Source organism: Mesoplodon densirostris, chromosome 6 (assembly GCF_025265405.1).
Source record: "Mesoplodon densirostris isolate mMesDen1 chromosome 6, mMesDen1 primary haplotype, whole genome shotgun sequence".
NCBI classification, from domain to species: Eukaryota; Metazoa; Chordata; class Mammalia; order Artiodactyla; family Ziphiidae; genus Mesoplodon; species Mesoplodon densirostris.
Window position 1 is genome coordinate 24,373,953 of NC_082666.1, and position 26,119 is coordinate 24,400,071.

General features: G+C 40.8%; 1 protein-coding gene across 1 annotated transcript in view; it reads left to right on the forward strand.

Moving 5' to 3' along the window:
* TDRD7 (tudor domain containing 7) overlaps positions 1-26,119 on the forward strand; it is a 93,154-nt gene that overhangs the window by 43,327 nt on the left and 23,708 nt on the right. The window contains exons 5-8 of the mRNA XM_060101784.1: positions 384-457; positions 3,205-3,422; positions 18,005-18,591; positions 21,912-22,098. Of these exons, the coding sequence (XP_059957767.1) occupies positions 384-457; positions 3,205-3,422; positions 18,005-18,591; positions 21,912-22,098 (1,066 nt within the window). The remainder of the gene's footprint in view (positions 1-383; positions 458-3,204; positions 3,423-18,004; positions 18,592-21,911; positions 22,099-26,119) is intronic.

The following is a 26,119-nucleotide window of genomic DNA, read 5'->3' on the forward strand; positions in this document are numbered from 1 at the left end:
TAACACATTTCAATACCTGGTGATGCAAGTCCTTCATTTTTTAGTCATAGTCCAAAATATTCTTTATGTTCAACTGTTTATTCTTTGCATAGTTTTCTTTATTTTGTATTGCTGGTTTCTTAGAGGTGATTAATTGGAAATGTGACTTCTAAGTTCTTTTAAATTCCTAGTTTAAATTTAGCCTTTAATAACACTTTCCTCTGATGAATATGAAACATGAAAGTTGATACCAGGTATCATTATAATTTTTGCCCCTTTTGAAATATTTTAATGACTTATTTTGCTGCTCAATGCCACAGAGACTTTAAATGAAAAGTATAGTGTTTGAAACTTGGTATTGACTTGCTATTTGAATTTTAATTTACCTTTTTTTTATACCTTAGGTTTAGCCCAAAGGCATCCCTTTCGCCACCTTTTCAGATGCACCTCTCAAGAACCTATATTAAGGAAATGAGTGGTATGTTTTCTAAACATTATTTTCATGATACATTATGGTTTCTGGAGCCTCAGAGCCCCCCCAAAAATATCTAATGGTGGCTTTTGACATTTGTTCTCACCTTCTCCCACTTGGAGTACATCTCTCCTCCCCTCTTTTTTGATTTCTTTAAGTTATGAATTGAAGTGATCTAAAGAGAAAGTAATACCTCCAAGGATATCATTATTATTCTGACTTGAGGCCTTCCTCACACCAGACCTATTCTGTTTCACTTCCACATGTTACCTACAGAGATATTGTGTCCCTTGTCACTCTCTTACACATTAGAGAGTAAGATTTAAAGCACATAAATAGGGGACTTCAACTCATAAAATAGTTTCAGATACTCTACCATGTAGAATCTGGGCCCCTAAACTATGTGCATTGACCACTAAGCATCTAAATATGAATATAAATATATAAAATCCAAAAGGACTGTTAAGAAATTAATAGAAGACATAATAAAGTTGAAGAATCTGAAGATTAGAAGTGCACACACTCATCTTGTCTCCTCCAACCAAAGTGTAAATTCCCTGCTCTTAGACCCACCCAAGGGATACAGTATTTTCAGAAATTATGCTGCATGAAATTTAAATGTGGTTTTAAATGATTTGCTGCTTTAAGTGTGATTCTTACTGAGTTGAAATCATTTTTTTCCAAAGGAATGTATCTCCAGTATTTCTCATGGAAATTAATTGAACAATTTGATTTTTGTTTATATCAATTACTTTTACATATGCATTTTCTGAAAAATGACTACTCAGTAAAGTCGTATACCCCTTAGAGGCTGTAAATCCTTTACATTAGAATAAGCTTTTTCTGCAGAACCAAGAGGACTTGTCTCAGGAAGATTATGATTCACCCAGCAGCTGATTTACACACACTTATACATAACCTCTCCTACCTGCTGACAGCCTAAATTACTTCCTTGATTTGTTTAACAAAAGGTACAGAAGCTTAGCTGACTCCAGTGGCCCCACAGAGCAGGTGCATTTGCAAAGCCTCCAACTATATGTCAGCTGCTGACACTCTCTCTTTAAGGGAGGGACTGGCCAGTTCCAAGAAACTTATCTTTTCTTTCTTCTTGGTTCTTTTATATATCATTATTTGGGAAGAACTTTATAAATTAACTGCGCCTTTAATAGGAAATGTATGTGGACATCCTGGACCCTTCTGTTGGCTGAGCCAAACTAAGTCTCAGCAAGGGCAGGTCTCGTGCCCTATGGTGGGTAAAAGCAGAGTCAGCATCCAGCCATACTCAAGGAACAGCTCTCCCTTTGGTTTCCTGGCATCCTCAAAGGCCAGCATCCCCGAACCAGCCTATGTGTCTCCACCAGCCAGTTTAAAAAATAAAATTAAATAAAAATTGTTGAATCCCAGCAGAAATACTATGTGATTAAAATATGAACATATTTTGCTTATAGATGGTAATTTTAAAAATACTCTGATCTGTATCCCAGTAAAATTTAGAAAAGGTTTGGAATGAATTTCATAGTTCTTAAAATACCAGAAATATCAGCTATTCGGGACACTTAAGTTTCTTTATTGCCTTAGGATATTAACTCAGGCATTCTAAGTTTCAAATAAAAATAAATGTAAGAGAGCTAACCAAAACTTTATAAATATTCACTTATGAAAAATGAATTATTTGGATTGGAGAAATAAAAACAAATCATTAATAGTTATTTATGAGCACCAAACCTTTTATTTATGTTTATAAACTGAGGCTAGGATGATTATTACAGGTGGATCAATTTTTGAACTTTCATTTATTGCTAAATTATTTTTTCTCATTAATAAAGGGAAAAATTGATCATACCTTAAAACCTGGACAATTGGGCTTCCCTGGTGGCGCAGTGGTTGAGAGTCCGCCTGCTGATGCAGGGGACACGGGTTCGTGCCCCGGTCCGGGAAGATCCCACATGCCGCGGAGTGGCTAGGCCCGTGAGCCATGGCCGCTGAGCCTGCATGTCTGGAACCTGTGCTCCGCAACAGGAGAGGCCACGACAGTGAGAGGCCCACGTACCGCAAAAAAAAAAAAAATCCTGGACAATTATTTATTTATTTATTTATTTATTTATTTATTTTTGCGGTATGCGGGCCTCTCACTGTTGTGGCCTCCCCCGCTGCGGAGCACAGGCTCCGGACGCGCAGGCTCAGCGGCCGTGGCTCACGGGCCCAGCCGCTCCGCGGCATATGGGATCCTCCCAGACCGGGGCACGAACCCGTATCCCCTGCATCGGCAGGCGGACTCTCAACCACTTGCGCCACCAGGGAGGCCCAATTATTTATTTTTTATAAAATGTTCTTTGATCTTACTATTAAGGCATTATCCCGATGCTTTGTAAAATATAGCTTTAAATTTATCATTACCTATATACCATTATTGTCTAAAATTTAGCCTTTCTTATTTGCAATTAGAAAATGATTGGTTAAATAATAAATTTCATTATTCTTTATGAGTTTAAATTAAACTCTGACGTATCCTTGGAAAATAAAGGGTCTAGATTCCCTCTCTGAGTGGCTGTTGACCTTCCTGGTTATTTCAGGGTTAAAACTTAGAATGAAATTGTCATGGTCCTGCTCTCCTAATCCTGCTCTCTTTGAAAGTCCCTTAACCCCCACAAGCCTGAAGTATAACAAAGCCTGAAGACACAAATACTAGGTAATGGGGATAATCTAAAATGTTAAGCATTCTGGTTAATTCTATCATATTTTTTAATTTAAAGATAATTTAAATCAGGCTGTTGAAAAACCAAATGTCACGCCTCCTGCCTCTTACACTTATAAAATGGATGAGGTTCAAAACCGCATAAAGGAAATACTAAACAAGCATAACAATGGCATTTGGATATCTAAGCTTCCACATTTTTACAAAGAATTATATAAAGAAGAACTTAATCAAGGAATTTTACAACAATTTGAACACTGGCCTCATATTTGCACGGTATGTTTCTTCTTATTCCTCCCTCCTGATGCCTCCTCCCTGCCCCACTTTCAGATTTTGAGTTGTTAGTAATATCACCTTTTATTTGGGGAGCACGAAGCTCTTTACATAATATTGCTTCATTAATCTTTATGACTAAGATTAACACATACTGGTTCTTATTTATAGGAGGAATATGTCACGGCTAAGGTCTGTGTGTGTTGTAATTGCTGTTTTTATAGATTTTAAGTTATTTTTAAATGCATTTAATATGTGATAATATATATACCATTTTGTATTGAACTGTTACCAATAGATACTGTTGGCTTTGTCATTTTAATAACTTGAACTTAACTGGTAATAGAATGTTTTTTGTGAGCCTCAAATTTTATATTCTTGTTCCTGAGCATTTTTTTTTTGTTTTTTTTTTTTTTTTTTTTGTGGTACGCGGGCCTCTCACTGTCGTGGCCTCTCCCGTTGCGGAGCACAGGCTCCGGATGCGCAGGCCCAGCGGCCATGGCTCACGGGCCCAGCCGCTCCGCGGCATATGGGATCCTCCCAGATCGGGGCACGAACCCGTATCCCCTGCATCGGCAGGCGGACTCTCAACCACTGCGCCACCAGGGAGGCCCGTTCCTGAGCATTTTTAAAGACATTCAGCTGAACAAATTTTAGTTATTTTGGCTAATTATTTATAGAATACATCTAAAAAAATTAATACAGTGTTCAGATTTAAACTATTCACAAATTTCTTTGGAGAAAAATATTGAAAAGTGAGCTGACATCTATTTCCATGCCTGTTCCTACTTGAGAATCTAGTATAATAAAACGATGGATCAGAGTAGTTTATTAGAAATCTTTTAGTTCATCCAGAGATAGAGACAACTAGATTCTTAAAACAAAATAACTAATTTTTAGATGTTTCTTAATGTTTTTATTTACATAGAATATATTCAACAAAATAACTTTTAAACTAGCGGTTACTTGGTGCTTCTAAGCTTATAGAATTGAATATGCATGACAATTATTGCTTGATAGAGGGCTTTCATTTCTTTAACTTAATATATATTTTGGCCCCCAGCCCTGTTGGGCAGAGTGTGGGCCACTCTCTCTTATAAGCACCTGGCCTAAAGACAGCATGTATTTTTATAACCACGTCTTCCTCCAGGGCACTGACACCCACTCCAGTCCCATGGGCTTTCCAGTCAAGAGTCATCCATCCATCCATCCATCTGTCTTATTTGTTCTTACATCATTCACTCTGCACCTGGAGGTACCATGCACTGCTTTAGGGGCTAAGACCACCTTAGGGCAATGTGATGTGCTGATGAATATACATACAGTGTGAAGTGGGAAAACAAGAAGAAATGTCAAACTCTGGAATTATGGCTGTTTCCCTACCTATAAAGTCAAGAATGATCATAAGAATGTTATCCCTGATTTATGTTGAATATGGGGTTTATTCTTGTAGTGGGAATTCCTAAGGTTGCTATTCAATTCATTCATTTTTACTCCTTTCTGAAAAGAATATTCTCACTGGATGAAGGTTTAGCAGCATTTGAGGACCCCCTTAGGTTTCCATAATCTTGAACGGGACTTTTGAGGTTTCACCACGCTGCTTGATTTGAAGGTTCAGGGCCTGGAGCTCCTTTTTGGAATGCATATGGTTCTTTTATTTTTTAAATCCATAGACATTCATGAACTTATGTCTTCAATGAACTTTAAGCCCTTTTATTGTGAATATACACATAAAACTCACTATTAAGCTTCGATAGAGAAATTATCTTTAGAGTAAAAGAATTTTAAATTAACTTCACAGATTCTTCTTAATGTGTTATATTTCTGGTCACTTTGTTTTACACTGCATGATAATTACTAGTATTTGTGTAGCTTAATTTATGACTTTTGGGGGGAAATTTTCATCCTCGCTACTCTACATATCTGCAAAGCCTCAAGATTTATCTTGCTAGGACTGCAGGAGAGAGAGTACCTATCTCTTTGATGTTAAAACTTTATCTAAAATGGGTGGTTTCCTACTAAATTTCAGGTGCTAAAACGACTGATTTTTAATTTTTTAGTTGCTCAAATGCATCTATGTTGCATGATTATTTTCTGTCCAGGCAGTGAGGGTGGAATGTGAAGCAGAAATGTAATATATCTTTCTTATCTCCATGCTGGTTCTCTCAATTTTGAGTAGGACTGTTTAGGTGCAATCACTATCAATTGTCAGGTATGAGAATTTACTTAGTGAAGCATTGTGTCTAGGATGACAAAAACTGCCAGTTTTAATGACATCTGTTGATATTTTTCAAAACTGTTTTTTTAATAGCTCTGATTTTCTTTTTTTAACAGCCTACTGGTAAACAGTTTCAAACTGTTACACCATGTTTATTTTTAGGCAGTTTTAAACAGTTACACCATGGTTATTTTCCCTTTCTTCTGACTTCTTGCTTTTCATCTTGTTGAAAAGCAGGAACACTGATAGCATGCCCAGGGCTGATTCTACTGCAAACAGGGTCAGACAGGTTAGAACACAGTGCAGAAATTTTAGGGTAAGAAAGACTTAGTAATGTGTATCTCCATGTGGCTTGTTGTGTAACTGAAGAAGAAATCTGAGTGCAGTGTACATATTTATTAAAAAAAAAAAAGTGCTTTCTCCCCCGTCATGTAAAATGTCCCATATAAAAATATTGAAAAATAAAGTTATAAAAGAAATAAAAATCACCCATCGTCCTACCTCCCAGAGATAATCACTTGCAGCATTTCCATTTGAATATAGGATGGGTAGCATCAGCTCAAGGGACCAAATAAAAGGTCTGAAATTTTACCTTCATGAAGGTTTAATCAGCTATATGCTATAAGTCACTTTACAAGGTTGTTAGATGGTATTTTGATGCAGGCAGAAGGATGCTTTGAATCTGCTGTTCTTAACCTTTTGGATCTCTCTGACAACAAAATGTGGGCTGAGAGTTTTGAAAGCTAAAGAGAATATAAAATCATATTAACAATGGTGACCCAGTTCCATAGTGTTCCTAGGCAACTTTCGAGGGAAATGGAACTTGTGCAGAAGCTGTCTTCAAAAGGCAAAGAGCCCAAGATGGCAGGCTTGACCAGTATCCTTGAGAAAGGATACTGGCATCTAAGAATTGCCGTTGAGTCCTAGGAGAAGGATAGCAACATCTCTTGGCTGTTCTAAAGTGGTGGCTTTATTAATAATGTTCTCCTTAATTGTTGTATTTGGCTAGTATTTATAAAGTGCTTCTGTGAGCCACCCACTGACCTGGGTGCTAAGAATAACAGTAAACAAGACAGACCTGGACCTTGCCCTTATGGAACTTACAGGGAAAATAAACATTGAGCAGATAAGGGCAAGCCTGCAATAGTTATGAAGGAGAAATGCAGGGTGCTAAGGAAACATGTAAACAGGAGGATGCGACGTAGTCTGATGAGTCAAGAAAAGCTTCCCAGAGGAGGTGTCTGTTACACTAAAACCTGAGAGATGAGTTGAAGTAAGTTAGACAAAGGTGGGAATGCTGGGGAAAAGGCACCTCAGACAAAAGAAACAGCTTGTGCCAAAGCCTGAGACAGAAAAACATGGCTTTTTCAGGAAATTGTAAGAAATTCAATAAGAAGAGAGTGGCTCAAAAAGAAACTCGAGGCAAATGGGCCAATTCACTTTATTAAAGAGTCATAATTTGATGGAAACTTAGCGGGTCCCTGCCATGAGGTCACGCAGGATCCAGAGCCTCTGGCCGACTTCAATTTCTAGTAAAATTTCAAATCTTGTGACAATTACTGTTGAACATCAGAGATTTTGTTGAAATCCTCCACTCTGAAACATGGGTGGAGAAACGTCTCCATTCCTACCTGAGACAGAATATCTGTCTTTAGTGCCTTACCTGAAGCTGTGTGGAGAGCTGGGTGGCTTGTTTAGAGCCAGACAGGAATAGATGCACTCAGCTGAGAAGGCTTTCTGCCAGTAGCCTCAAAGACCTAGCATAGGAGCATTGGGAGGCAACTTCAGGATAGTGGGAAACGTTCTGAGTTCAGCTGGAAGCACCTCAGGCCTTAATTACAGAACATAACATTTAGTGAATGAGAACATAAAATGTTGTAAATGAGAAAAAATACCTAATGCCACTAATTATTCATGCTTTTATAAAAAGGTTTTACTGTTAGGCTGTATTTTATATGTCATTTTTCTGTCCGTTAGAAATCACTGAGCTTTAAGTCGTTTAGTCCTCTAATACCTCAGACTTTTAAAAATTCCTAAAGTTCTGGATTGCGTCAATATAGCAATTTCTGGGGCTTCCCTGGTGGCGCAGTGGTTGAGAGTCCGCCTGCCGATGCAGGGGACACGGGTTCGTGTTCCGGTCCGGGAAGATCCCACATGCAGCGGAGCGGCTAGGCCCGTGAGCCGTGGCCGCTGAGCCTGCGCGTCCGAGCCTGTGCTCCGCAACGGGAGAGGCCACAGCAGTGAGAGGCCCACGTACTGCCAAAAAAAAAAAAATATATATATATATATATATATAAATTTCTGTAATATCAAAAGAGGCAACAGCAGTTCTGCCACTTAGATATGTTTGTATTTTTGTATGTTCAGGAATTTGTCTTAAATTTGTGGTAATTAATTATATAAGATAAAGCACCTGTCAGCCCATGCAAAATGAATTGCCTCTTTTTTTAAAGCCTGGATATTTCTGGGTTAAAAACAAATAGAATTTCTAAGGAAGTGAACATAAGTGAAACAGCAGTGATATATCCTCAGGCTTAGTGGTGTTGATACAGTCTATGCAGCCATGCCAGCAGAAGCAGCAGTGAGAAGTAAAGCTAGGACTTGAAAGTACAGCCATAATATCTAATTGGAATCCAATTTCCTTTCTCACTTTTCCTCAACAAAAAGAAATATGCAATGAACACATTGGAACAGTTTTTTTTTTTTTTTTCTTTTTTCTTTTTGCGGTATGCGGGCCTCTCACTGTTGTGGCCTCTCCCGTTGCGGAGCACAGGCTCCGGATGCGCAGGCCCAGCGGCCATGGCTCACGGGCCCAGCCGCTCCGCGGCATATGGGATCCTCCCAGACCGGGGCACGAACCCGTATCCCCTGCATCGGCAGGCGGACTCTTAACCACTGCGCCACCAGGGAGGCCCTGGAACAGTTTTTAAATTCAATTTCAGTGACAATCTGAATAGGAGAAAGATAAAAGAGCACTGTGGTGAAATCAGAATAGGGCAGTAGGGGAGTAATGTGACATTGCTGTTCTGGAACTTGAAACAGGAAATTACCCATAAGGCCCAATAGTACAATAGAAAGAGTTTGGGCTTTGCAGTTAGGTTTTTGCCCTGGCCATTTCTTAGTGGTGTTACTTTCAGCATATAAATCTGGGCTTCAGTATGCTCTAAAATGTGACTGTTTCTTCCCATCTCTTAGGGTTGTTAGAATTAAGTTACACCAACTATAAACAGCTGCCAGTACAGTATAGAAACATAACAGGTATATAGGGGACTTCTCTGGTGGTCCGGTGGTTAAGACTCTGTGCTTCCAATGCCAGGGGCGTGGGTTTGATTCCTGGTTGGGGACCTAAGATCCCACATGCCGCACAGTGTGGCCAAAAAAAAAAAAAAAAGAAAAAAGAAACATAACAGGTATATAGGAAAAAACAGCTGTTATTTTTCCAGGAACAGTCCAGCTTAAATGCAAGCAAGTTAAAACCCACTGGTAAACCAGAGGCATACCCAGCAAGCTCTACAGAGGAGCCTATCTCAATGAAAACAGAGGAAATGCTAAAGAGGGCAGAACAAAAGTTTAAATTGAACAATAAGAGCAGTGGATAAAGGAACTAAAACTCTTAGATGAAGTGAATTTCTACCATCCTAGAGGAGCAGATCCTGCTCCCCGCAAAGGTAATGAGAAGCATATCTAGTACCAGCTTAGCTTAGAATGCACAGTGAAAGCCACAGCTGCCAGCCAAGATCATGCCCAAAAGGTCTGCACACAGTTAACCAGGATAATGTCTTCCTGAAGGGGACCTGTGAACAAGGGCCTAACCTTGGGCCACACTAAAGGAAAATGGCTTGAAGTTTATCCAAACATAAATGGTTGTAGTCAGCATCAGTGCGAAGTCCTTACTAGGAAAGGGATGGGAGTGAAAGAGTATTCGCCTTGAAATACATACTGTCTGTAAAACTACTTACCCAAGATGGTGGAGAAAGAGTTTCTCTGGATAGGTGGTTTGTGAACAGACAGGGTACCATCTACAAGGAACTTTTTACCTCTACCTTTGATTAAACCTCTGTGGAATATGCCACAAACACCTATACTTTCTTAAACAGAAGCAACTAAAAATTATAACCCTTTCTGAATAATCTTGGGCGTAGCATGAACCGCTGCAGAGAGGGTGGCAGTTGTAGGTGGTCTGGAATGCTGAGTTGGGTGTTAGCTCATCTCAGTGTATTATCCTGCGTGCAGTATAAGCCCCACCCACTACCCTTAGAGGCTTCAGATCTGAACCTATCAGTTTGTCTTCACTGTGGCCCAGTCAGGCCATTGGGGACCATTTCCTCATCTCTTTCTCAGTTGTCTAACTTTCCCAGCACTTCTCAGCATTAACACAAAAAGACTGAGCTCTGTAGAAGGTCATCAACCAGTCTTTCTTTCTGTGAACTCGCTAATCATAGGGTGCAAGCTTCTGGTCCGTGACTCTTTGATGTTGTAGTTGTTGCTAGGTACCCAGAGGTCTTTACTGCCTGCTGAATTGAGTGTTTTGTTTTTTTTTTTTTTTTTTTTTGCGGTATGTGGGCCTCTCACTGTTGTGGCCTCTCCCGTTGCGGAGCACAGACTCCAGACGCGCAGGCTCAATGGCCATGGCCCACAGGCCCAGCCGCTCCGCGGCACGTGGGATCCTCCCGGACCGGGGCACGAACCGGCATCTCCTGCATCGGCAGGCGGACTCTCAACCACTGCGCCACCAGGGAAGCCCTGAAATTGAGTTTTTTAATTGGTTTGTTTTTGAGTTCCAAGCCACTGCTAATAGTTGGAGTGCTGGAAGGCAGGTCTCCAGGTAAACATGATTTTACCATACTGTCTGAGGTTGGTATTGGGTGGTGACCATATAAAATGAAATTTAGAATGTAATTTAAAGCTTCAACACAACTACTACCCAGTGGAAACAAAACTGTGTCTGAATGAGACCCATACAACTGCTTTGAAACTTTTTGATTTAATTGGACAATACCAATTCTGTTACAGAATCCCAAAGAAAATTCTAATTCCATAAGAAACAGTAAGTTTACCTCAGCAACCTATGCTGCAGAGTTAGAAGGTGAGCCTTCATAGACTCAAAGGAGTTTGGCTTCAAGAACTTTACAGCACAGGTAAATTAGGAAGAAGTAAAGACCTCTTAGAATTAAGAAGACAATTTCTAGGCATATAGCATGAAGACTTCTATTTGTGTGAATTTACAGGGCTCCTGAAGAAGTTGATGTTTTAAGTCCTTGAGTCTCACATCTACCAAACCTAATCTGTCAACTCCAAACTTACAAAAACTCAGAGGGATGTGAGAGAAGTATCTCATTCAAGTTGTGATTCCAAATGAGGCAGAAATCAAGCTAAGTATTAATGAACTTGTGGGAATAGAAGGTGTAAGGCATGTTAGATACTAGAATCTCTGATGATCGCCAGAGGAGATGGCTTGAACTCCATGGTGTAAGGAGTTAATCCTTTAGGTTACCTCTGTCTCTGCTGTTGGGAGGTGGAGGTAAGGACCATACATAGTAAATCTATGGAGTTCCAGGTCATGCCAGTTTCCAGTCATTGGACTGGCGATTTTTTGGGTGAATATCCAAAACCAAACACAAAACTGAAGAGCCACAAAACAATGAAAGCATGGAAGAAAATGGCAGGATTATGATCCTGAGTCTTCTCCTATAGAACAGGAGGCCTTTTGACCCCCTTCTCAGGTATGTACCTGAATCAATTAGACTACAGGAACTATTGGGTTGGCCAAAAAGTGCCTTCGGTTTTTAAGTAAAAATAAAAGACACATTTTTCATTTTCACCAAGAACTTTATTGAACAACGTACTCACCCTTCTGTCCCACTACTTTCTGCCATTTTTCAGGCAACTTCATAATTCCATCTTCCCAAGATTTTTTATCTTTTTGAGCAAAGAACTGTTCCAGGTGCCTTTTACAGTCTTCCAGGGAATTGAAATTTTTTCCATTAAGAAAATTTTGTAAAGACCTAAATAAATGGAAATCCGAAGGTGCAGTAATATCTCGTGAATACGGCGGATGAATCAGAACTTCCCAGCCAAGCTGTAACAGTTTTTGCCTGGTCGTCAAAGAAACATGCGGTCTCACGTTATCCTGATGGAAGATTATGCATTTTCTGTTGACTCATTCTGGACGCCTTTTGTCAAGTGCTGGTTTCAGTTGGTCTAACTGGGAGCAGTACTTGTTGGAATTAATCGTTTGGTTTTCCTGAAGGAGCTCATAACAGAGGACTCCCTGCCAATTCTACCATATACACAACATCACCTTCTTTGGATGAAGACCAGCCTTTGGTTGGCGGTGGCTCATTTCGCTTGCCCCATGATCTCTTCCGTTCCACATTATTGTACAATATCCACTTTCCATCACCCGTCACAATTTGTTTTAAAAAACAGAACATTTTCATTACGTTTAAGTAGAGAATCAAATGTGGAAATATGGTCAAGGTTTTTTTCGCTTAACTTATGTGGAACCCAAACATCAAAGCGATTCACATAACCAAGAAAGTGCAAATGACTTTCAGTGCTTATTTGGATATTTTGAGTATGTTGGCTATCTCCCACATGGTATAACGTTGATTATTCTCAATGAATGTCTTGATTTGATCACTATCAACTTCAACTGATCTACCTGACCATAGAGCATCGTCCAGCGAGAAACCTCCAGCACAAAACTTCTCAAACCACTTTTAAAATTTTATTTATTTATTTATTTTTGACTGTGTTGGGTCTTCATTGCTGCGCACGAGCTTTCTCTAGTTGCAGCGAGTAGGGGCTACTCTTCATTGCGGTGCGTGAGCTTCTCACTGTTGTGGCTTCTCCTGTTGTGCAGGACGGGCTCTAGGCACGTGGGCCTCAGTAGTTGTGGCTCACGGGCTCTAGAGCACAGGCTCAGTAGCTGTGGTGCACGGGCATAGTTGCTCCGCAGCATGTGGGATCTTCCCAGACCAGGGTTTGAACCCATGTCCCCTGCATTGGCAGGCAGATTCTTAACCACTGAGCCACCAGGGAAGCCCCGCAAACCACTTTTGACATGTTCGATCAGTCACAGCACCTTCTCCCATTCACTGCACAAACCTTATTTTTGCATTTCAGTTGCGTTTTTACCTTTCTTGAAATAATAAAGCATGATATGTGGAAAATGTTGCTTTTTTCTTTCATCTTCAGTATTAAAATGGCTACACAAAAATTCATAAGCTTTGATAAGTCTTTTTTTTAATGCACACTGATATGACGACTGTCACAATACAATCTAACAAAATCGTTTCAACTGAAGTTAAAAACAACTAAGTGCTACTAGAGCCATCTTATGGAAAAAAACAAACGAACCTTTTGGCCAACCCAATAGAATTTGTAAAAGCACCCTCCTGAAAGATCCAACTGGAATAATTAGCAGCTGATTATCACACTAAGGAAATAATAAAAGCCATGTTTCAAGTAGCTATTGACTTACCTTGGTCATTTATGAAGGCCAGAAGACAGCTATTCTGTTTTGGGGGATGAGACAAGAGAACAGCATGTAAATCTGGTCAGATGTACCAGAACACAGTGAAGAGTGGACACCATACTGTAACCCACATTCCAGCATTTTCTTGCCTTTGGGGAGATTCTCATAGGCTGGGAATAGATATAGCAATAGGTGTTGTTTCTAAGCCCATTGACCAGAAAATTAAAAAGAAGACACATGTTGCGGAGGACAGATGGTGATCACATTGGAATGCCTGAGAAAAGCAAATTTTCACTTTCATGAAAAATTTAAAACAAAGAGTTTAAGTTGAAAAAAATTACATTTGTCTTAAATTACATATATTTTAAATTCTAAACAATATGAGCTTCATGATCTTTTCATTTGAATGGAGTAACCCTTCAGCTATTCTCCAAAGATTGGCCAATGACGTACGTGGACCAGGCATATATTCCATGTCACTAAATTATCCATGAATAGTTGTCTAACATGTTGAAGAACATCTGAATCAACTCCAGTTAGTGTCAGGTTCTGTTCCTAAAGTCAGGCGTATGTTTAATCTTAGTAGATGCTAAGTTGAATTTAAAGAGCCCAAATCACTAGAGAACAAAGTGGAATTAGGCACATAACTGGCTTATGAGATCAAGAAGAAGCCAGTAAAAATTGGAAAGTGGCTACAATTCAAGGAACTAGTCATTTGGGGATTGCTGGGGGCTGGGATAGGTTATCTACTTTAAACAATGAAAATAAAACTGAGGAAACAAACCTGCCTTCTAGTTCAGATGATTATTTGGCCATTGTTTGTACTTTGAATAAACTCAGGCTTATTGGTCAAAAATCTACTTTACAGGCTGACTGGCAAAGCTTGATATAAATGCTCCAGACAAAGCCCTGGAAGCTTACTACTTCCAGGTGATCTTTAAGCATTATTCTGGAATAAAGGCCAGAAAAATGGGAATTCTCCTCTTGTCCTGACCAAATTCACATCAAGTGGACCTAATATTCATAACTTCTGTTAAGATGGTAATCCCCGGCTTCCCTGGTGGTGCAGTGGTTGAGAGTCCGCCTGCCGATGCAGGGGATGCGAGTTCGTGACCCGGTCCGGGAGGATCCCACATGCCGCGGAGCGGCTGGGCCCCTGAGCCATGGGCGCTGACCCTGCACGTCCGGAGCCTGTGCTCCGCAACGGGAGAGGCCACAACAGTGAGAGGCCCGCGTACCACAAAAAAAAAAAAAAAAAAGATAGTAATCCCTAGTTAGAAGAACTCAGTGTGCTGGTCATGTTCAGAGGTTTGACAGATTTGACAATTACATTGTTAGGTAATTGGTCCTGATTGCATCTAAAGCACAGGTGGGAATGGAAGCTTTGGGGCGAAGAGTGGGGGAGATTAGTAAACAAACATTGAAGTATCTCATATTCCCAGTTAACTTATTGGAAAGAAAAGGATCATTAAACTGAAGAACTGTTGTCCTCTTTTGGGTTAGAAGAAGCCATGTGGACAGATAGGGCATGCGGCTTGTGAGAGTTATTTTAGATGAATAAGATGGACTATATTCCATTGAAATTAGCCTCTGCCATCCACTTCAGAGAAGACGTTGCAGAGTTGAGAAGATGTTGCTAGGTGAAGACTGAAGAAGGGTTTTAAGATGGGCCCGGCAGGCTCAGCTGACTTTGGGTATGGAGGACTGCCATGTCTAAATCTAAAATTGTACTAACTGGGATTCTTTTTTTGTTTTTTTTAACATCTTTATTGGAGTATAATTGCTTTACAATTGTGTATTAGTTTCTGCTTTGTAACAAAGTGAATCAGCTATACATATACATATATCCCCATATCTCCTCCCTCTTGTGTCTCCCTCGCACCCTCCCTATCCCACCCCTCTAGGTGGTCACAAAGCACCGAGCTGATCTCCCTGTGCTGTGTGGCTGTTTCCCACTAGCTATCTATTTTACATTCAGTATGTATATATGTCCATACCACTCTCTCACTTCGTCCCAGCTTACCCTTCCCCCTCCCTGTGTCCTCAAGTCCATTCTCTACATCCGCACCTTTATTCCCATCCTGCCCCTAGGTTCTTCAGAACCATTTTTTTTAGTTTCCATATATATATGTGTTAGCATGCGGTATTTGTTTTTCTCTTTCTGACTTACTTCACTCTGTATGACAGTCTCTACGTCCATCCACCTCACTACAAATAACTCAATTTCGTTTCTTTGTATGGCAGAGTAATATTCCATTGTATATATGTGCCACATCTTTTTTATTCATTCATCTGTCGATGGACACTTAGGTTGCTTCCATGTCCTGGCTATTGTAAATAGAGCTGCAATGAACATTGTGGTACATGAATGACCCTTTTTGAATTATGGTTTTCTCAGGGTATATGCCCAGTAGTGGGACTGCTGGGTCGTATGGCAGTTCTATTTTTAGTTTTTTAAAGAACCTCCATAGTGGTTGTATCAATTTACATTCCCACCAACAGTGCAAGAGGGTTCCCTTTTCTCCACACCCTCTCCAGCATTTATTGTTTGTAGATTTTTTGATGATGGCTATTCTGCCCGATGTGAGGTGATACCTCATTGTAGTTTTGATTTGCATTTCTCTAATGATTAGTGATGTTGAGCATCCTTTCATGTGTTTGTTAGCCCTCTGTATATCTTCTTTGGAGAAATGTCTATTTAGGTCCTCTGCCCATTTTTGGATTGGGTTTTTTGTTTTTTTGATATTGAGCTGCATGAGTTGCTTGTAAATTTTGGAGATTAATCCTTTGTCAGTTGCTTCATTTTCAAATATTTTCTCCCATTCTGAGGGTTGTCTTTTCATCTTGTTTATGTTTTCTTTTGCTGTACAAATGCTTTTAAGTTTCATTAGGTCCCATTTGTTTATTTTTGTTTTTATTTCCATTTCTCTGGGAGGTGGGTCAAAAAGGATCTTGCTGTGATTTATGTCATAGAGTGTTCTGCCTATGTTTTCCTCTAAGAGTTTTTTATAGTGTCTGGCCTTACATTTAGGTCTTTAATCCATTTTGAATTTATTTTTGTGTATGGTTTTAGGGAGTGTTCTAATTTCATTCTTTTACATGTAGCTGTCCAGTTTTCCCAGCACCACTTATTGAAGAGGCTACTAACTGGGATTCTGTATGACAAGTGAATAACTCACATAGAAATAGAATTCTGTTTTATTTTTCCATTTTCTCAAAAAGTATATTTCTCAAATCTTTTCTGGGTACCCAGTCTGTGTCCTTGTATCTTAAGTGTCTTAAAGCACAGTGAAGATAGGCATTTTAAGATTCCAGATTTTAAAATGTGAGTCTTTGGAGAGGTGGGCTAACCATTGAGAGCAAAATGAGGAGTGTCCCAAATGTTTGTGCTTCCAGCCTTAACATTAAGGACACAAATTGTGAATATCATATAAATACCATCCGGAGTGTCACACGGTGTCAGCAGGGTCAACTGTATTTATGTTCTCTCTTCCTAAGCATTATATAGAAAATTAGTAAGTGAAGTCAATGTTCTTTACTGACAAGCTACCCACCCAGCAACTTTAATATTCTATTCTTCTTGGGGAAGGGGGTACTTCTTGTAAGCTTGTATTATCACCTTAGTGGTCTGGATAGCCTCCTAAGGTCTTAAATTTCAGCTAAAGAATAGGTGAATAGGATCTGACAAAATAGAAGCATTTCAGAGGGCTATGAGTACTAACTTCAGTCTAATCAGAAGTTGAGAAATTTTTTTTGTGAAGGACCAAGTAATAAATATTTTAGGTTTTTCAGGCCAAGAGCTATGTGACTGTCACCCATAGTCTGGCACAACTACTCGACTCTGCCATTGTGGTGCAAAAGCAGCCATACGCACTACATAGAGCATGGCTGGGTGCCAATAAAACTTTGTTGATGTACACGGAACTTCATATCATTTTTGTGTCACAAAGTAATTCTTTTTTTTTTTTCAACCATTTAAAAATAGAAAAATCATTCTTAGCTCATGGGCTATGGAAAAACAGGTGGCACGCTGCATTGGGCTGCAGCCTGTGGTGTGCTGACCCCTGGTCTAGAAGTGGAAAGGCTTAGAACTTGGAAAAATGGTGCCATACATCAGTTTCTCTTTTCCTCCTTCTCTTATATTAGGAGATGCCATCAAGCCGTGCCTCTCTGGAATGTTACGAGAAGAAAATTAGAAATTGGATGGTATACAACTGCTGGGCATTCTTAAGTCTTGTTCATTAGAGGGACAACACTTTTAGCTAACTTTCTACTGTAGTTGTTGGAAAATATGTACCTTACCTCTGGACTGACCTTCCTACATAATGGAAAGCTGAGGGTTTTCTCAGGATACTGCAGGAGGAAGAGAGACAGCACCTCAGTTTTGCCTGAATATTTCCTAGCGGTTTATTCCTGACAGTTCTGATACCTTTTCATGGTTTCATTCCTCCTTGTATTCTGTCAATTTTGTAAGCTGTTGCTTTGTATTTGTCAGAGAAACTAGGTGAGATTCTGTCAATTTTGTAAGCTGTTGCTTTGTATTTGTCAGAGAAACTAGGTGAGACAAAACTATTTGTCAGAGAAACTAGGTGGTATACATGGCAGAAGCTCTCATGATTTCCTAGGGTTATTGGAGGTCAGGTGCTTCACATGGGAAATTCATACTATTTCATTTCCCTGCTTGTTACTGAAATGTGGTGCATGATCATGTTTGCAAGTGAAGGCAGTGTATTTAAGTCTTAGTGATTGAGAAGAGTAAAATGTACAATTTTGTGTTCTCTTCATAAATTTGAAAAGTGTTTCTCTCAAATTTAAAATGCATTAATGTGCTCTCGGGTTGTGTTTACCGTTAAAATATCTGTCATTTGCTTTATTTAAAATTTTCAGGTGGAAAAACCTTACAGTGGTGGTCAAGATTTACTTGTTTATCCAGCTAAGAGAAAGCAGCTTTTGAGAAGTGAACTGAATGCTGAAAAAGTGCCAACATCCCCACTACCTGCTCCAAAACAAATACCACCACTCAAAGGGTGTCCAACAGTTATGCCAGGAGACTTTAAAGAGAAAGTTGAGGAGCTGCTGGTGAAATACTCAAGTGGTCTTTGGGCCAGCGCACTCCCAAAGGCATTTGAGGACATGTACAAAGTGAAATTACCCGAGGATGCCTTAAAAAATCTTGCCTCGCTTTCCGATGTATGCACCATAGACTACATTTCTGGAAACCCCCAGAAGGCCATTCTGTATGCTAAACTTCCGCCACCCACTGACAAAATCCTAAAGGATGCAGGGCAAGCATGTGGAGATTATGATATCAAGTCTGTGACTGAACAAGAATATTTGCAGATGGAAGAAAACATTACCAAAAGTGCTGATACCTTTATGGAGACTGTAACAATTCCTCCGTTAATCATTCCAACTGAGGCATCCCCATCTGTACTGGTGGTTGAACTGAGCAACACAAATGAAGTGGTTATCAGGCAAGTTTTATTTTCTAATTCTTTAGAATCCTAGTGTACTGTTGCTACTTGGCTATTCTTCACATAGTTGCTGGTTGAGGAAGAATATATTTTTAGTTCTATAGAGTTATATTGAAGTATAATGTTTAAAATAACTATTTTTGCGAGAAAAGATTTCTTACAGTTTTAAAAATTGAAATGATGATATGGTCTGAACATGAAACAAATCTATGTCAAAAGCATAATGGTAACTATATAAGTCAAAAGCAATACCTAGTCCGTAGAAAGAGCAATCACCCACTAGGTAGGTAATACCGTTTAATCTGGGATTACGTAGTGTTTCCTAAAAGTCAGAATAGCTAAGCACCGCCTTCTGGTGTAATGCATCAGATTAGCCCTCTGGTTTCTCGAGCCTTTTGATATCATTGCCTGGGAGAAGGAATTATTGCCTAAGTGGCTAATGATAACTGGAATTCCAAAAAACAGTTCGGTTCAGGCACTTGATGTGGACTTTTGGAGAAAATGTAGAATACATAGAAAATGTTGAAAGACTATAATTTGCTGTTTCTGACTTGGGATTAAGAATGGTAACCACTGTAGCTGGATCTCTGGAGACAGCAGCCCAAGGTGTGGCTGTGGCTGGAGCAGAACAGAATCCAGGCTCCTTCACCCAACATGTCCCTGTGTGTTGGACTCTTACTCTTCCCAAGGATCATAGCTGAGCTGGGAAGACCCAATGAAAGGCCACAAAAAATAATCAAGGTCCTATGCAGCAAACCTATTGAAGCTTTTCTGTTTGAACAAACTAAGTCTGATGATGAAGTGAGAATCAAGTATCTTAGGATGTTCAAACTAGAACATGTGGAAGCTTTGTTGAGGTCCTTTTTATAGAGGGGTGGTAAATGTATAGAGCTTTTATTCTAAGATGTGGTATGGCCTGAAGATAGAAATAGCTTGCTGAGGGTTAGGGTTCCCACTGTGGGTCACTAATAAACTGAGGTAAAGGAAGGATGTTGAGGAGCACATTGCTAACTTTTACCATTTGACATTATAAAGAAAATCTAAATCTGCTTCCTTGGCAGGATCCTTTGGTATCTGTTACCAGTAGTCATTGGTACCACTTTCAGAGACCAAGCACCCAGCACTGGACTGGATGAATCATGTGATTTCTTACGTTCTTCCCAAGATCTGGCAGGAATCTGGATCAGTTCCAGGACTTCAATAGGATGGGGGTTCAATCTACTCCAGGATGATTAGGCCCAGGGTCCTCAGGTTATCTAGATCCCTCTTTCAGTATAAGTTAGAATCCCAGAGCCGGCATTCTACGTGTTCAGCAGGCTGGCTGGCAACCAGCAAGCATGATGGGTAATGTCTGCCCTTAGGTTGACCCTAGGTCATTAGTGTCCCCCCACCACCCTGACCCCAGCAGGCTGAACCCTATTCTACATCCACACCTTTACCCAGGCAGTAGACTCTGGAAACTAGTAGATTTGTGACTCATAAAAGTTACAGGGAGGTGCCATGGTCAAGTACTTGACCCTTAGGTCAAGTATGGGAATCTGTTGTCTCCAGTCTAAAAATTAACTTTGTAAAACTTTGTATTTATGGCATGTCTAAATTGGCCTGCATATCATTCTTTATTCACTTGCTCAGGTAATTTGGGGATAATGTATGACCTTATTCTTGCCACTACCCACTCTTATACCAACTGTCACATTACCTCCTTACCCCGCCCAGGGCATGTAGCTAGCATCGTTCTCTGTTGGTGGCTACAGAGAGCAGAAGCTGCCTGCAGATCTCATGCTGCTTCTCACCACCTCCCTCCTCCCTGGCAGGAGCCCATTGCTATGCAGACTACCAAACCATGGGCTACAGCCTAGGCCTCTGCCAGTTGAGCTCCCAGGACTGTAGTAGCACTACCAGGAGACCCCCTGAGACTCCAGGTCCCAGGAAATGGGCATTTGGGCAGAGCTGCAGATCTACTAGGAGACTCCAGAGCCAAGAGTGCGGCTGTATTCCAGGCAGTACCCTAACATTTGTAAAGCTCAGTAACCTTAAATGATAGAGTATGACAGAGCTTTTACAGCTGTTTCTGGAGTGAATAATATGCATGTCATATTTTGTTTTAAAATAGCCATTGCCTCCAAAAGAGGCATTATTTCCATTTGTGTAGGGCTTTTAAAAGCTTCTTTTCCTCTAGTAACAAATAGGTTGACTCTGGTTTCTTCTGCCCTGCTGATAGTTACCAAAAATACAGGAAGATACTCCTAAAAGGAATAGTTTCTGAAAGCTGTATAGGACCACTTGGGCCCTGAGTAGAAGCTAGAACAGTTCAAAGAGCAATGTTCTTGTGGCATATCCCCCATCTCGCTGGCCAGGTGATTCTGGTGCTGGTACAGCACAGCCTTCAAACTCAAAAAGCTTCATCCCATGGCTGAGATAGCTCCTGTTAAAGGAGCCAGGTTTGATTTGCCAGGTTTTCCATCCTGGAAGGAGGCCTTTGTTGGAATCGTCTCTGAAGACTAAAGGACAAGGAAGCAGCAGCCTATTTATGGCAGAAAGCAAAACAGTATGTTTTGATAACATAAACTAGGACAAGGAGATTGCAGTTGTCAACAGCCTAAAATTGTAGAAGGGGGATAGAAGAGTATCCTGGAAAAAACATTTCTTAAAAAGCATGCAACTTAAAGAGGCATTTATCTAGAACATGTCATCTCTTTAAGGGTATCAGAACTCAACATTTTGTTGTAATTTGTTCAAATTTGTTCAGTAAGTTGGAGGGATGGGTTGTCACATGGTTCTATTTATTGTTTTCAAGGGTTTGTTTTTCTCTAGGAGGAGTCGGATTTCATTGATTTTCAGAGATTGAGACTCGTTCAGACCCAGCCTTAGTTAAGGCAGAACTATCAACTACATTCTCTTCTCAGAAATCTACACAGATCTCCAGCAGCCTGAGTCATAATCTCAGGTTGACTCTTGCTCATCTGGCTTCCACTGGTGTCTTCCTTTCCACTTCCTCTCTTTCCTTCCCTTGAGTCTTCTCTCAACCTGGTCCTCCCTGACTGCTTACTGTTATATCCTCTAGTTCTCTGGATTGTTGTTGAGCATTTGCTCTGTTGTGTGGTGTGTTAGACCTTGGTCTTGTTTTGTGAGCTCCACAGTATTGTATTCTCCTTTTTCAAGATACAATTGTTTACTAACTCCATGTTCTCCTCCCTGTCAGTGTAAGCAAGTCTGAGCCTGGAATCAAAGATGACCGTAGAAAAACAGTAATATTAATGAATTCCTGTAGCTTTCCTTCTTCCAGGTTGCTTCATTTGTGTTCTCTTCCTTTAATTTAGGTATGTGGGCAGAGACTATTCTGCTGCTCAGGAATTAATGGAAGATGAGATGAAGGAGTATTACAGTAAGAACTCTAAGGTCACACCAGTCCAGACTGTGCAGATTGGCCAGTTGGTGGCTGTAAATGCTGAGGAGGATGCTTGGTTACGGGCACAGGTCACCTCAACAGAAGAGAACAAAATAAAGGCAAGCATTATGAAGACAAACACATTATTTTTCAGATGAAAATGTTGCTTCTAATATTGTGTCCCCTCTAACTATATTTAGTTTTCCCCAGAAGTTGAAAAGATAGTGCCTGTAAAAGATTATCCCTGTCAACTTTTAAGTCAGTGGTAGTTATATTATCTTAGAGTTTTAGTTTAAAAAAAAGAAAAAAAATTCTTCTCCATTGTAGTACCATAACCCATGATGTAAGCAGGAAAAAAACCTCTATTCCTATCCCCCAAGGTTATATAATGAATACTGATCAGAGCTCTGTGGTCTTCTTATCAAGGTCAATACTTTGGAGTGAGGGAAACCATACTGATTAGAGGAGATGGCATTCTTCTCTCCCTTCTTGCACAGCCAGCTGAGGAGAATCCCAGATAAGACTTGGGCCATGCCCCAAGTCTTGCCCTCTTGGTCATCTTGGAAAGGTCAGAGGGCTCGTTCACCAGTCTCTTCCATCAGAGGCTCTAATACTTCCAGACTTGGCCACGTTCGTGGTGATCATCCTCTGCCCCATTGCCTCTTCTTTCCCTCAGCTCAGAGACCCAGAATCAGAACTCACTCACGAAGGCACGGTTTTGTCTAAATTTTGCAAGCAGGGTTAGCACATCTCTGAATCCTTAGCACTGCAGGAGGTGGGAAGTCCAGGTGAACAGGACCCCAGTCAGTGTGGCCCCATCACTGCTTTGTGCTCAGTGAGAAACCTGAATGGCCTCTAGTCGATAGGAGATAACTGCTCCAGACATTCCTAGCTAAACTTCAGTCTACTTGCTGACCGTTTCCCTGCCCTTAGGAAGTCCAACACAACTTAAGCTATTTGAAGGCACAGGGATTGCTTATGAAGAGAAGAACCATACAAACCCTGGTGACATGTTAACAGTGCATCAGTGTTTATAATAAATGCTACAAATACTCCACAAGGATATCTCCCAGTCTGAGATCTATAAGGCAAAAATCACTTGGGCCTTCCTCTTCCTTCCTTACCTCTACTTTGGGAGTTTAAGCTCTGGAGTCAGTTAGACCTGAGTTTGAGTCCCAACTCTGCCACTTCTAGCTGTGTGGCCTTGGGAAAGTTATTTAACTTCTCTGATTCCTTACCTATAAAATCAGACACTATCATTATGATAGTATCTGCCTGTTAAACTTTTCATTCATTTTTTCCACTGTCCTAGGGCAGGAGACAAGACTGACAAGTCCTTGTTCTCAAGAAACTTATATGCTAGTAAAAGAAGACAGGTAATGAACAAGTATACAATAAATAAACAGGACAATTTAATAGCAGTGAAGGAAATAACCAGGGTGCTATGATAGAAAATAATTTTGAAAGAAGGGATAAGCAGGGAGATGTGATCTGGTTTATTTGCTTCAAAGATTGTTCCAGTGCCTGTGTGGGGCATGGATTGTAGTAGTGTAGAGAAGGAAAGTAAGACTGGTTAGTTGGCTATTGCAGTAGCCAGCAACTTGTAACCTGAATTAGGGTAGAAACAGTGGAGACAGAGGTAATGGGACATATTCAGGATGTATTTGGAGGTAGAACTGACAGGACACTAATTCATTGGATGTGGAAGAGAAGAAAGGAGAAGATTCAGGAAGGCTACTGTGTTTGGGACTTGAGCAACCTGGTGGATATTGGTGCCATTTATTGAAATTGGGAAATCAGGGAAAATAACGAATATATAGGAGAATCAAGAATTTTGTAGGACCTGTTAGGTTTGAGAAAAGCTATCGGATTTCACCTGGACAAGCCTGGAGCTCAGAGAGAAGTCAGGACTGGAGATGTAGCAGCAGGGTGGGAGGCATCAGCGTGTAGGTGCTACTTGAAGCCATGGGACTGGGTCAGATCTCCTTGAGGAAGAATCACCCATAGAGCAGAGAAGGGGACCCAGAACTAGGCTCTGAAACACTTCAGCATTTAGATGGTGGGTGTGAGAGGAGCAAAGAAGACTGTCAGAATGGCCAAAGAAGGAGGAAAACCAAGAAGGCAGCGTCACGGAAGCCAGAACAGGAAAGTACCTCATAAAGGAGGAAGCCACTGGCTGTGTCATTGCTTCTGAGAGCTGTGAGCTGGTGTGAGGAAGAAACATAGCAGCTTGGTGTGTTGTACGGTGGTAAGCTCTTAAGGCAGCAGTAGTTGTGGCAGTCCTGGCCTGATCTTGTTCCCCACATCCCATGAACCAGACAGAGATGAATTTTACCCTTTATTAGGAGAAACCCCAGCTACTTGGAAAGTCTGGTTTCTCTTGAATTTTACTGTGCCTGACAGCAAGAACAGATTCCCTTCTTGCTTTCCACAGAGCTTGCTGAATATGAGAAACAGGAACATGCGGTCACCCCCTCAGGTTGGTGCCAGTTTGGCCTGGCGCAAACCCACATCCCAGGGGTGTTTTCTGGTTATTACTCAGGTGGTGCTGTGAGACCTGCGGCCACTTGAGGGAGCCAGAGAGCCAGGAATGAACTGGGGCCCGGTGCCAGGATTACGAGCCTGCTTGTGCTGATCTCAGGGCCAAAGGACACAGGACAGAGGGTGGTGAGAGTCCAGCTGGACAGTCCATGGGCAGATGTTTTATGAGCCGCAGCTGACATACAAATGCATGGTATCGTGATTCAAAAGAAGAAAGAAAAGAAAACAAGCTCCAGACATTACAGAAACCCTTCGAAGATTTTTGAGCAGTATATAGTGTCTTAGTGCTAGGAGTACATTCTAAATTGCCCAGGAATCATGATTGCCCAGGAATCATGATTTCACATACTTTGTCCTATTCACAGACATGTTGTCTCCATTTTAGGCCTAGGAAGAGCAGAATCCAAATTGTGGGTGTTGATAGCTATTGAAGGACACAAAAAGCTGTGTGAATCCTGAGGCCTTTGGGAAGGAAAAGCAGGTGCTAATTAGGGGTTGGAGAAGTGGCTGGCTGTAGTGTGGGGACCCTGTCAGGGATCAAGGCCTCGGCAGGCACTGAGTCAAGATATGGACTCTAATTAAGAGATGATCCTTTCCAACATGGGATATACAGGCCCCACAGACACGGCTATCAGGTGGTCAGGGAAAGGCATTAGTCATCTCTATTCTTTTCTTCCCTAGATTCTCTGATGGGGAGAATTTTTGTTTTGTATACTTACTGTCAGAATCTCGGTGCTCAGAAGCTGTGGACTTTATTTTATTGCAGAAAGTAAAACTCTGTATTACTTGGTATTTCTTTGCCATGCCTTTGCCCTGCGTTTTTGTGATTTGTTCTGTATTTGTTATAACCATCTGCTTTAATTAGAGAAGCGTACTAAGTTTTCAACACCTTCCCTCTGATTCCTAGTTATTATTCTAAACCACAGCTTAATGTCTCTAGATTTTATTTTTCTCCAAAAAGAAAAAGCCGTTGGTTATATAGTCCTTTTCAACTGAAGGTTTTATTAATACACTAAAAATAATATCCAGGCTCTCCATGATGTGATGGAGAGGAAGTGATGGTGGTGAGGAAGTGCCATGCAAGTTTCTGTAAACACAGAGCTCTGTCCAGCAGACTTGGGACCTTTTCCTGAATTGGATGAAGGCCTAACCCAGCTTCACAGCCCCCAAAAAACCCAGAATTACCTGCCTTTACAGTGTAGAATTCCATGTTATCCAGCTGTGACATCATTGTTGTCATTGACAGAAAGCATTTCGGTCCCTGGAAGCATAACAGCTGAGAGCAAGCCGTCACAAGTGCTGCTCTGGGGATTTAGAATCTGATAAATACCACCAGTGTGATGCCTCCTCTAGAAATAAATAAGGATCTGCCTAAGGAAGCAGATCCTTAGTGAGGTTGTATAAATCAAGAAAGAATAAGGTGATGTAGGCATTATGACCGCAAGGAAAGGGTGGGGACAGTCAGGGCTGGCAGACCAGGTACGTGTGCTGCTGAGAAGCTGACAACAGAAGGCTTTGGAGTTCAGCACTCTTCCCTCTTCTCCCCTTTGGCAAAGGCGCAGCAGAGGAGTGCGGCCTGGAAGTCAGGAGCCCTGGCAC